This window comes from Callorhinus ursinus, unplaced genomic scaffold (assembly GCF_003265705.2).
Source record: "Callorhinus ursinus isolate GAN/ISIS: 27379988/994484 unplaced genomic scaffold, GSC_fseal_2.0 scaffold43, whole genome shotgun sequence".
Taxonomy (NCBI): Eukaryota; Metazoa; Chordata; class Mammalia; order Carnivora; family Otariidae; genus Callorhinus; species Callorhinus ursinus.
Genome location: NW_027397105.1, coordinates 1821116 through 1833336, shown reverse-complemented (window position 1 = coordinate 1833336; position 12221 = coordinate 1821116). Strand labels below are relative to the sequence as shown.

At 58.4% G+C, this 12221-nt stretch overlaps 1 protein-coding gene across 1 annotated transcript; it reads left to right on the top strand.

Annotated features, from left to right (window-relative positions):
* The first annotated feature begins 3974 nt into the window (after nucleotides 1-3974).
* On the top strand, nucleotides 3975-12169 carry ARRB2 (arrestin beta 2). Its single transcript, XM_025864300.2, has 15 exons — nucleotides 3975-4115; nucleotides 6881-6911; nucleotides 7579-7639; nucleotides 7752-7796; nucleotides 7997-8193; nucleotides 8470-8529; nucleotides 8899-8966; nucleotides 9102-9237; nucleotides 9466-9550; nucleotides 9742-9814; nucleotides 10092-10229; nucleotides 11004-11087; nucleotides 11177-11256; nucleotides 11367-11421; nucleotides 11685-12169. The coding sequence occupies exons 1-15, from the start codon at nucleotides 4093-4095 to the stop codon at nucleotides 11776-11778; spliced, it is 1230 nt and encodes a 409-aa protein (XP_025720085.1). The 5' UTR covers nucleotides 3975-4092; the 3' UTR covers nucleotides 11779-12169.
* Nucleotides 12170-12221: the final 52 nt, after the last annotated feature.

Below are 12221 nucleotides of genomic sequence, written 5' to 3'. Positions count from 1 at the left end.
TTTTATTCATTTGAGGGGCGCCTAGGTGGCTCAGTCGTGAAGCGTCTGCCTTCGGCTCAGGTCATGGTCCTGGGGTCCTGGGATCGAGCCCCGCGTCCGGCTCTCTGCTCCACGGGAAGCCTGCTTCTCCCTCTCTCTCTCCCTCTGCCCCTCCCCCTGCTCATGCTCCCTCTCTCTGTATCTCTGTGTCTCAGATGAATGAATAAAATCTTTAAAAAATAAAAATAGAAATAAAATACATGAGAGGGGTCTTCTGTACCTCACTATGTTAGTCTTATCACCTAGAATAGTGCCTGGCACATAAAAAGGGCTCAACAAATAATTGTTGAGTGAATAAGTGAGAGTTGGATGAAAGAAAAAGCCTACTTTTAATTTTGACAGGAACTGGCAAAATGCCTTCTAGAAAGGTTGCCTTGACTTAACACCCCTGCCCATCATATGAAATAGTGCTTTAGGCAAAATCCCAATACTAGGTTTATTAGTGGGTCGGAACTCTTCGTAGATGTGGGAGTTATTCTTCATTGTTATGTGTTGCAGGGTTGCAAGAGGCTTCTTCCAATTTGTCATTTCATTTATTTTAATCTCTTAGTCTTCTTGAGGTAAGGTGTTTTGATAAAGGCCACGGACTCTGAACTAGACTGCTGGGTTTGGACACCAGCTTTGCCTCTTATGAGCCTGCAAGTTACTTAACTGTGCCTTCACTTCCTCATTTGTAAAGTGGGGATAATTATAAAACCTTAATGCATAGAGCTGTATTAAATGAATTTACATTTGTAAAGTGCTTGGAACAATGTCTGGCACGTGGTAAATACTATAAAGTGTTAGGTGGTATTATTTATAGCCCTGGGGTTTGATATCTTATGAGGCTTTTCCTAACCTCCAAGGTTATAAAAATATTTTCCTGTTTTTCTCCTATACTTTTATAGTTTTAATTCCATGCATTTAGATCTTTAACCCATCCGGAATTTATTTTAGGGTGTGAGATGAAGAGCTATCGCTTTTTTTCTCCCAAATGAATAGCCAACTGTCTCAACCCAGTTTAGTGACTGTGCCATTCTTTCTCCAGTGACTTGAAATGCTACCATGTGAGTCTGTATCTGGATCCCATATTCTCTTTCATTGCTGTGTTTCGTATTATTGCACCAATAACGCAATTTTAATTATTATAAGTTAATAAATTATCAGGTAAGACACATGCCTGCTTTACTGTTATTTTTCAGAATTTTTTTTAAAGATTTTATTTATTTATTTATTTGATAAATAAGAGAGAGAGAGAATGAGAGACAGAGAGCATGAGAGGGAAGAGGGTCAGAGGGAGAAGCAGAGTCTCCGCCGAGCGGGGAGCCCGATGTGGGACTCGATCCCGGGACTCCAGGATCATGACCTGAGCCGAAAGCAGTCGCTTAACCAACTGAGCCACCCTGGCGCCCTCTTATTTTTCAGAATTATCCTGGCTAAACTTGTGAGTTGGTTCTTCCGATTGTTTGGAATCAAGTTCCCCCCAGAAAAGTCCACTGTCATCCATTTACTTCTAAAGACTAGTCAAGTGCAGTAGTGAGGAGGGGGTAAGGGAAGAGTGGAACAAGGAGTTCGATCTGTAACTGGGAACCATCATTTGAGATAACTCACTACCTTTGGATCAGCCTCCCATTGCTATTTTGATATGGTGTTAAATTTATACACCATTTGCAGAGAAATGACGGCTTTATAATGATGGGTTTTCCCACCCGTAAATGGTGCATCTCTTTCATTCTTTCTAGCCTTCTTTAGCATCCTTCTAAATTTTTCTTTATATCAGTACTTTTTAATAGAGTAGATTTCATGCCATACAGACCACTACCTTTCAGTCCCAAAATCATTTTTAAAAGATTTTATTTATTTATTTGACAGAAAGCGAGAGAACACAAGAAGGGGGAGCAGCAGGAGAGGGAGAAGCTGAGCAGGGAGCCCGATGTGGGGCTCGATCCCAGGACCCTGGGACCACCACCTGAGCCAAAGGCAGATGCTCAACCGACTGAGCCACCCAGGCGTCCCAAAATCACTTTAGATGTGTAGCAATATGGATCTCATTACCTTCTGGTCATGACTCTTCGACTAAAGTGATTCATGAGTCTAGGGCGCCTGGGTGGCTCAGTTGGTTAAGCAACTGCCTTCGGCTCAGGTCATGGTCCCAGGGTCCTGGGGTCGAGCCCCGCGTCGGGCTCCCTGCTCCGCGGGAAGCCTGCTTCTCCCTCTCCCACTCCCCCTCCAGCAACCCTCAGTTTGTTCCCTATAGCTAAGAGTCTCCTATGGTTTGTCTCCCTCCCTGACTTCGTCTTATTTCCTGTGTTTGGACCTTAAAGATGATCTCAGAAACTATCTTGTTGTGCATATTACTTCCTGTTGTGTGGAAGAGCGGAGGGAGAAGTGTGAAGTTAGTTCACTTGGGTGGGAAAGACGGGGGGAGATTGGGAAAAGACATGGAAGAAGGAGAAATACATTAGCTCCTTAAATCCTGAAATGTCAGGCACCCATCGTCCTGCCCCCGGTCCAGTCCATTTTGCCCTAGAATAGCTCTTCTGCCTGGCCCCTCTTCTCCTCTTGACTAGTTTTAGTCCAGACAACCTTGGCCCACTCTCTCCACCCTCCACATTGCCCAGAATTATCCTCCTGAAGGAGAAATCTCATCGTGCCAGTCTTTCGCTTAAAAAAGCCAGTCTTGGATCCGAGCGTCCTCCTCCTCCAGGGAAGCCCTCGGTCCTGTTCTTTCACCCGCTATACAGAATCCTTCACGCTCTGTTCCAGGCCTCCTCCTCCACCTCATCTCTCCTGCGGTGGAACCCCACGAACACTTCTTCAGAAGAGGACGTACCTTGCCTTTATTTGTCTTTGCAACACCCTTTCTCAACATCTGCCCACCCTTCAGAAAGATTGTCCTCAGAGGTCTCCTCCTCTGGACAGCGTCCCCTCCCTCCACCCCTGCCCCAGTCAAGCGCCAGTAGTCGCTTTGTCTTCTGGGTCATACCTCCATTATAGTATTCTTGGGATCATAATACCTGTTTCTGTGTCTCCTGAACTGTGCTAGGAAAGCAGGGGCCATGTGAATCCATTGCCCAGCACAGTGACTGGCACGAAATAGGCATGGATGCATGGATGCGTGCGTGGATGGATGCATGGATGCGTGCGTGGATGGATGCATGGATGCGTGCGTGGATGGATGCATGGATGCGTGCGTGGATGGATGCATGCATGAATGCATGCATGGATGGATGGATGGTTGGGTGCATGGATGGACGGACGGATGCATGGATGAAGGCATGGATGCTTGGATGGATACACGGATGGATGCTGGCTGTGATGAGAGTAGATGGAAGGGATGGGTAGTCCGAGAAACCAGGCACAGAAACCCTGTGGAAGATGAAAGACACCAGAGGGAGCTGACACACCACAATAAAGAGGCGGGAGGGCGGCCCAAAGAAGGCTGCGAGTACTGGGGTGAGCGGCGCGCCCTGAAGCACAGCATCACGCAACTGGAGCCGCTCACCCACGTGTGCATCCCCTCACCCTTCTTCCCAGACTGTGCCGGAGCTCCTTCCTCCGCCCCCACCGCCTCCCTCGCCTCCGCCGCCACTGAGACAGCAAACAAAGGGGAGGGGACCCCCGCGGCGTCCTGGGCGCGGGGAGCCAATCACGGGGCTCTCACCTCCCGGCGGGCGGGCGCCTTCGTTCCGGGGGGCCCAATCGGTTCCTACGGGGGTGCGGAGGGGCGGAGAGAGGGACGGGCAGAGCGGGGACAGGGGACTGCGCGCGCCGGAGGGACCCCCTCGGGAGCGGCGGGGCGGGGCCGCGGTGGGGCGGGCGCGGGGGCGGAGCCAATCACCGCGCGTGTCTGCGCCCAGGGGGCGGGCGGCGCCGCGGCGCGCGCGGTCCGGGCTGACGCATCTGGCCCCGGTTCCCTAGGATCGCAGGGGGGCCGGAGGGGCGGGGGAGAGGAGAAAGAGCGGAGGGCGCGCGTGCGCAGTGGCGCGGGGAGGAGCAGGGACCTGGCAGCAGGCTGGGAGGCTGCGAGCGAGCCGCGAACCGGGCGGGCGGCGGGCGGCGGGCGCGCGCACCATGGGGGAGAAACCGGGGACCAGGTAAGGGAGGTGGGGCCACGCGGCGGGACGTGGGCGGCGGCTCTGGGCGGGTGCCGGGACGGTCCCGGGACAAGGACACCGGGGAGAGGACCCGGGGGCCGGACGCCTGGGTCCCTAGGGGCCAGCCATCTGGGGCCGCACGCCTAGGTCCTCGAGGATAATGAGGGGGACGCATGCCAGGGCCCTTGCAGAGAGCGAGGGCTGAAGGGGATCAGGAAACCGGCGTCTGGGCTCTCGCAGGGATGTGGGGGCCGGACGACTGGTTCTCCGGTGCAGGCTGCGATGCAGGGGCGGAGGAAGGAGGCGCAGGTGGCCGGCCCCGAGGGGTCGGGTATGGGAAGGCTGGATGCCGGGAGGGGATTCTCCCCCCCCCCCGCCCCAGACTCGTGCCGAGCTGCTGGAGAGCCTCCTGTCCAGTACCCCACAGGCAGTCGGGCTGTCCCAAGGGCCAGGTGGCTCTGCTTCCAAACTTCTGCCTTCCCCCAGGTTGCTAGGAGCAACAGCCTCGTCTTGGGGGAGCAGAGTGCGTGACGACCCTCCCCGCTTCTGGGCATTACCCCTCTTCCCGGAGGTGAGGGGAAGCAGTATCTGCCCTGGGCACGCCATCCACTCCCCGGATGTTTTCTGTGCAGTCGAGGCTCTTTCCTTCCACTGATACCCCGAGTTCTCTTTTTTGGTCTCTAGCAAAATCCACTTCCTGTTGTGGGCCAACACCCCCAAGGGGATAGTGGGTGAATGCCCGAGTCCCTGGGGAGCAAGAGGAAAAGATTGGGGCTGTATGCCTCTATCCAGAAGGGATCAGGAATGGGGCCCTGGTCCCGAGACACCACTTGTGCTGCAAAACATTATCATTTCAGCCCCACCGCTCCCCACCCACAGAGGAGGAGAACCCAGGCTTCTGAGCACCAAGTCGAGTCATATCAGAGAGATGATCAGAGGGAGGACTGGTGTCCTGGATTAGGGCTTAAACACCCCCAGAGAAAGGGGAAGTCGCTGACTATAGGGAGGCCCCCAGTTTCCGTTCTGTGGTTCAGGGAGGAGGATGGATGGACCAGAGGGGGGCTGCTGACTTGGCACAATTCCCGCCACCCCCATCTAATTCTGGGCCACAGGAAATGGAGAGAACATGTGCTGTCGCTGGCCCCCTCACTGGGCACCTCCGGGCACCCCCACACTCTGCCTCCTTGGCTAGCCTCAGCGTACAAGCAAGCGTACCTTGCTCCCTAGCGTCGCCTCCCAAGGGCAGGTGGCCCTGCAGGTGCTCCAGGGCCATTACCCCAAAACCACAGTCTGGTGGCTTTCTCCCTAATAGGAGGAAATCCTGGGACAAAGAGGAAAACTAGAAGCAAAGGGGAGGGGAAGCTGGATGATGCCATAGCTGTCCGCCCCCAGGTTGGGTGCTTATTCTAGCTACCACCATACCAGTGTCTGCTCTCCTTTATTGGATGGGGATACCCGGGGGCCACCATACCCTTTGTCTCATGGCCTTTGGACAGTCTGACCTTCTAGGAAGAAGTGGTAAGTGAAGTTGTTAGAGCAAAACTGGGGGGCGGGGGGTGCTGGAGGAAGGATGGGTCAGTCGGCAGGACTTCAGTTTCTACTAGCCGAGGACTTTTCCCAGGGATCGCTGCTGAGGCAGAGTGGATTGGGATGAGGAAGGTCAGACCTGCAAGCGACCAGAGCATAGGAATCACCAGACACCTACTTAATGCTCTCAGCAGTGGGTAGAGTCCAGGCTTAGATGGTCTCAGCTCAGGGGAGCGAATCCCCTGCAATTCAACAAATTTCATGCCAATTGCAGAGACAGGAGAGTCTAACGGTTTAGTGATGTAGAGCCTGGGCTCAGAGCCAGACTGCCTCTGTTCATCTGAGTCCCACCAGTTACACCCTCTGGGGCCTTAGGCTAAATCCTTCAGCCCCCCGTGCCTCGGTTCCCTCACCTGTAAATTAGCAATACTGGGTCGCTAAGAGTATTAAATGAGATAACACACACGAAGCCCTTGAAACAGTGCTGAGCATGGAGCATTCTCCCGACAAATGTCAGCCAGCATGATCGTCTCTCTCGTAGGGCTGGCATTGTGCTGGGGGAGCCTAACTGAATACAGCTCACAGCCTGTGCATGCCATCACAGCACCAGTAGAACATAAGCTAGTGTGACAGGAACGCCCCCCCAAAAAAAGAGTAACCGGGGTCCGGGCTGGATCTGCTTTCTAAAGGTGGTGATATCTGAGCTTGGCCTTCAAAGACAAATGGGCTTTGAGGCTGCTGAGACCAGGGATGGGGACATTTGGAGGTTCATGGAGTCAGGTCACGCTTAAGTAGTGCCTCTAAGTAGAAACCATTTTAGGGGCCAAAGCCAGGGCCATTGCCCTTCTGGGTACTCCAGCTGTCTTTGGAGCTGGAGATGAGAGACGATGGAGAGAGGGTTCCGTCTTAGACAGAGGCTCCTACAACCTGCCCATTCGGACCCCCCCTAGGGCAAGTGCTCTGGAAAGAGCCTGGGTGTTTCCTGTGGCAACCAGGGGCCATTGCCACAGGAGGAGGGGACCTAGTGAGGGTGGAAGGTGGTGGGGGGCACCACCGCTGCGTTGGGAATATCAAGGACCTGTGGTTGCCCTCCTTCTGGAAAGAAATGGGAGGGGTAGAGTTGGCAAAGCCCCAGAGCCTGCAGGCAGAGTCCCGGGTGAGCTCTGTTTCTCGGGCTGGTGTGGGGGGTCCCTGCCGCCGGGTCTGAGGGAGTGGGGTTTCCCTTTCTGTCTCGTTAGGGTCTTCAAGAAGTCGAGCCCTAACTGCAAGGTGAGTCTCCCATGCTGCTTCTCCTCCCAGCCCTCTCTGTGCCCCTGCAAGGCCCAGCCTGCCCCTAGCCGATCCCCAACCCCTAGCTCCCCACTTCCTGTGACAGCTAAGAGCCGACTTCCTTCCCTCCTGAAGCCCCTTGCCGCAAAGGCCGCTCAACCTGAGCCAGACACGAGGGCTGGGTGGGGACAGGTCCAGGTCCCTAGGCAAGACGAAGGGGGAGGAGCCAGAAGCCCTCGGCTATACCTCTCTTGGGAGCCAGCCCAGGGTTCCTGGGCTGGGAACAGTCAGCAGCCCCCAGGATATGGCCTGTGTGTCCCAGAGCCCCTTGAGGGGAGCCAGTGAGACCACACCCTGTTCTCTAACTAGCTGGGGGTGGGGGGGCGCGAGTCTTCCCCAAGCCCACTCCCCATCACCACCACCACCACCCCACCGCACCTCACAGACACTCACACACACGCTTGCCTGACTTGTGGGCAGAGGTGCGAAAAGCTTCAAGGGTGGGTAATCTGGGAAACCCCACCACGCTCCCCTTCTGACCCTGCTGGGAGGAACTCCGGGGCTACCCCAGCCTGGGAAAGACCAGGGGCGGGACGGTCACTCTGAAGGGCTCTGATGCCCCGCACCCGCCTGCCCCATCTTCCATGTGCCCCTTCCGTATCCTCAGCTCACCGTGTACTTGGGCAAGCGGGACTTTGTAGACCACCTGGACAAAGTGGACCCCGTAGGTAAGTGTGCCCAGAAAATACCGCTGGGGCCCCCAAGATGGGGAGAGGTTCCTGGGCCCAGGGATGGAGGCAAGGCCCTGACAGGACGTGAGCTCCTGTGTCCCTTTCCCAGATGGTGTGGTGCTCGTGGACCCTGACTACTTGAAGGACCGCAAAGGTACTGGCCTGAGTGCGGGGGGTGCCCAGGGGAGGTCAGGGTGGCCCAGTGGGGCGGGCTGGCACTGACATGGACCCCAGAGAGACAAGAGGACCGAGATGGGAGCGGGAAGTCGGGTTCAGGCAGGTTGGATGCTCCTGGGGACTGGGGGGCTGGGGCCGGAGGGGCTCCTGACTGCCCCACCTTGCCCTCCCGCGCAGTGTTTGTGACCCTCACCTGCGCCTTCCGCTATGGCCGTGAGGACCTGGACGTGCTGGGCTTGTCCTTCCGCAAAGACCTGTTCATCGCCAACTACCAGGCCTTCCCCCCTGTACCCAACCCACCGCGGCCCCCCACCCGCCTGCAGGACCGGCTGTTGAGGAAGCTGGGCCGGCATGCCCACCCCTTCTTCTTCACAGTGAGGACGCCCCTCACCCTCTGCGGGGCAAGGGGTCTGGGACTGAGCTGGGGGAGGAGCGCTGAGGCACCTGTTCTGGGCAGATCTGGAAGCAACAGTGAGGAGGAAGCCCTAGACCCCCCCACCTGCGGGGTCACCCTTGTCTCTGCCTCCTCCCTGGGGCCCCTTCCTTCTTCCTCTCTTGCCCCCGGGACTTCTCCAGCCTCTTGGTGGGAATTGGGAGGAAGATATGGGGCCTCTCTGGAAGAACTAAAGCCTCTGCTTGCCTCCCCACAGATCCCCCAGAATCTGCCCTGTTCCGTCACCCTGCAGCCAGGCCCTGAGGACACGGGGAAGGTACAACGGGAATGGGTCCAAGGGCTCAGGGGACAGAATGGGCTCCAGCAGGCGCCCGGGACACCCTGAGAGAGGGGGGCTGTCAGGGAGAAGCCAGATGGGACATGCCCCCAGTGGAAATAGGGTTTATCTGTTCACGGGTGACTCTGGGCACTCACGGGTGAGTGTAGGGGCTCACCTTGCAGACAGGACCAGTGCTCTGCCAGGTACTAGGTCTTTGGGAGGCAGAGGATGAAGCCCCAGGCCCTACGCTGCTCAGAGCAGACCGCAATGAGGCAACAGTCCCTGACGAAAAAAAAGGGGAGAGGGAAGGAAGGGCGTGGTGGTGTCAGGGGCCTTGTGTAAGATGTGACCTTTTCTCCTCCTGAGGCCTGTGGAGTAGACTTTGAGATTCGAGCCTTCTGTGCCAAATCACTAGAAGAGAAAAGCCACAAAAGGTGAGGGAAGCAAGCTCCCCTGTGCTGTGACTAGCCCCCCCCCCCACTCCCTGGAGCCCCAGGCCCAGGGAAGGCGGTGGTGGGGGTCCAGGTGTCTGAGGACCGGCCCCTCCCACCCCTCCTCCCCACCCCCAGGAACTCTGTGCGTCTGGTGATCCGAAAGGTGCAATTTGCCCCAGAGAAACCCGGCCCCCAGCCTTCAGCAGAAACCACCCGCCACTTCCTCATGTCCGACCGGTCCTTGCACCTTGAGGCTTCCCTGGACAAGGAGGTGGGGTGCAGGAGGGTGACACAGGTGTCCCCGTGCGGAGGGACCCTGGGGGGAGGGCTGAAGCCACCTGCCAGGACAGCGTTTTTAAAGAAGGCCGCCTCAGCTGGGCGTGGGCGTGGGCTTGGGTTTAGAGGAAGACCTAGCCGCGGTCTGCGTCGGGGGAGGGGGACACTAATAATGGGACCAGTGCAAACAGATCGCGTTAACTTGACCCCCTCCCCTCGAAAGCTCTACTATCACGGGGAGCCCCTCAATGTCAACGTCCATGTCACCAACAACTCCACCAAGACCATCAAGAAGATCAAAGTCTCTGGTAGGAGGTGGGGGACAGAAGGGGGTCTTGGGGGCGGGACTTGCTGCCCTCGTGGCTCCTGGTGTGATCTCAGCCCAGGGACACCCCCCAGTGCGGGAGGCCACCCCAGAATGTGACAAAACCCCCCGGGGGGGTGGGGCAGCCTGCGCTCCCGGCACGGCTGCTTGACCCCACCCCACCGCACCCCACAGTGAGACAGTATGCGGACATCTGCCTCTTCAGCACTGCCCAGTACAAGTGTCCTGTGGCTCAGCTTGAACAAGAGTGAGTAACACAACAGCCCGGGTCCCCACCTTAGGGCAGAGAAGCAGCCCTGGGAGAATGTGAGGCGGGGATGGAAACGTCCTGAACCATCCCCACCTCCAAGGGCATCCCCTGCACAGGCAGGTGGCTCTGAGCTGCTCGTTTTCTTGAGCGGCTTGTTACCTGGGGACCCAAACGGAGCCAGGCTAGCGGTGGGGGAGAAGCCGCTGGGGGTGGGAGCGACCTCCTCACTGGCCCGCACCCCCCAGAGTCTCGTTCTCCTGTCCCCACCCCCCAGTGACCAGGTGTCCCCCAGCTCCACGTTCTGCAAGGTATACACCATCACCCCGCTGCTCAGCGACAACCGGGAGAAGCGAGGTCTTGCCCTGGACGGGAAGCTCAAGCACGAGGACACCAACCTGGCTTCCAGCACCATGTGAGCGCGGGCTGGATGGGGGCGTGGGGGGTCCTGCAGCCCGGGGCTCACGCGCTCCTTCGGGCCAGCTGCGTGTCAGGCTCTGTCCTAGGCGCCAGGGCGCTATCGGGCCCTGAACGGACCAGAGATTCTAGAGAGGGAGGACAGACAGATCCAACACTGAAAGGCACGGCACGCCGAGTGACGAGCGTGGAGAAGAAGCAAGGCAGAGGAGGGAGGGATGAACCGGGGGGCGGACAGTGTGTGTGCACTTTAAAGAGGCCGGCGGGGGGAGGCATCTGAGGAGGGACCCAGAGTAAGTCGGTGACACGGCCACACAAGGAGCGCTCCGGGCGGAGGGACCTGCAGGCGCAGAGGTGGCCCAGGCCCGGTCTCCGCGAGGACGCGTGAGGAAGTGTGGGGCCGTCGCGCCTCTGGGGGGTGGCCACAGCTTCAGGGAGTCAGGGCCGGGGCCCCCACTGGTGCCTGGGTCCGAGGGGCGCGCGGAGCACACAGCAGGCCCTGAGGCCGGCGCAGCCAGAACAAGCCACGAGGTGCCATCAGGGTGGCCGAGAGCAAGACGGTGCTGGGCTGTCGGGTCACAAAGACGACCGCCTCTACCGCGAGAGAGGAGAAGCCACAGGCGGGGTCCGTGCAGAGCGGCGCCGCGGGGTGCTTGGCCGTGAGAACAGCACAGCCCACGCTGCTGGAGACCACTGCCCCGGGATGTGGTCCCCCCAGAACCTCACGGGAGCCCCAGGGGTGGGCCGTGGTCTAGCTCTCGCCTCGTTGCAGCGTGAAGGAGGGCGCCAACAAGGAGGTGCTGGGCATCCTGGTGTCCTACAGGGTCAAGGTGAAGCTGGTGGTGTCTCGTGGCGGGTGAGTGTGCGGGGGCACGCGGGGGCACAGGGGTCTCCTCCTGGTGCGGCGGTGTTGGCCCTTCATGCTGCCCCCCCCACCCCCCGCAGGGACGTCTCTGTGGAGTTGCCTTTTGTTCTTATGCACCCCAAGCCCCACGACCACATCACCCTCCCCAGGCCCCAGACAGGTGAGCGCAGCACCCGCCCCAAGCCCCCCGCGAGACGGCCTGAGGCCAGGCCCGGGGAGACATGGCGGTGCTTCCAGCACCCACCCGCCTACCCCCTCTCCTCGCTTCAGCTGCTCCTGACACAGACGCCCCTGTGGACACCAACCTCATTGAATTTGATACCAAGTAAGAGACTCCTCCCCCACCTCCAACTGTTGACCTCTGTGGGCAGAGACTCCTGCAGCCCCCGAATCTGCCCTCGGCCCCCGGGCAGGGAGGGCTGAAGCGCCGGACGGCGTAGCCTTCCTCCCGAGGCTGCCCATCACCTTCTCGCCTATGCGCCCAGTCCCGATGCCGCTCTTGACACCCCTGTGTCTGGGAGGGGAGTTGGGGGGGGGCCGGGATGAGGGTCTGGAGCCCGCACCTCACCCCCGCTCTCCACCGTCAAGCTACGCCACGGACGATGACATCGTGTTCGAGGACTTCGCCCGGCTTCGGCTGAAGGGGATGAAGGACGAAGATTATGAGGACCAGTTCTGCTAGGGGGAGGGGGTGGGCGCTGCTGGGGGAGGGGGCCCCTGCCTCTCCACTCTGCAGCCCCCGGCCCCCCTCCTCCCCTCCCTCCCTCACCAGTCGCCCCCAGACACGCGCTGGACCCATCTCTTGTGGAATGTGGGCATTACTCTTTGGACTCCAGCTGTGCCTCTCCCCAAACCCCCCCGAGGGTGGCAAGCTGTGTTCAAACCTAAATTTTGTGAGGGGGTTGCTGAAAAGACAGTAGGGAAACTGGGGAGAGGGAACCCCCACGTTCAGCCTCACACCAACAGCTTCAAGGGAAGTCTCTCGAGAAGGAGACCCTCTTCTTGGGGGGTGGGGGGCAAGGCCACTTCTTTGTTTCTGAGCATAAAGAAGAAATTAAACCTTTTAATAGGCAGGAGTGTCTGTGTCTTCTGTGCGGGGCTGAAGGGGCAGACGGGTGGCCATCC

Excerpts from the sequence above, each read along its gene's own strand:
- ARRB2 (XM_025864300.2), top strand. The coding sequence starts at position 4,093 with ATGGGGGAGAAACCGGGGACCAG. Across the intron at positions 8,530-8,898 it reads GCCCTGAGGACACGGGGAAG|GCCTGTGGAGTAGACTTTGA; the intron begins GTACAACGGGAA and ends TCTCCTCCTGAG. Across the intron at positions 9,815-10,091 it reads GTGGCTCAGCTTGAACAAGA|TGACCAGGTGTCCCCCAGCT; the intron begins GTGAGTAACACA and ends CCCACCCCCCAG.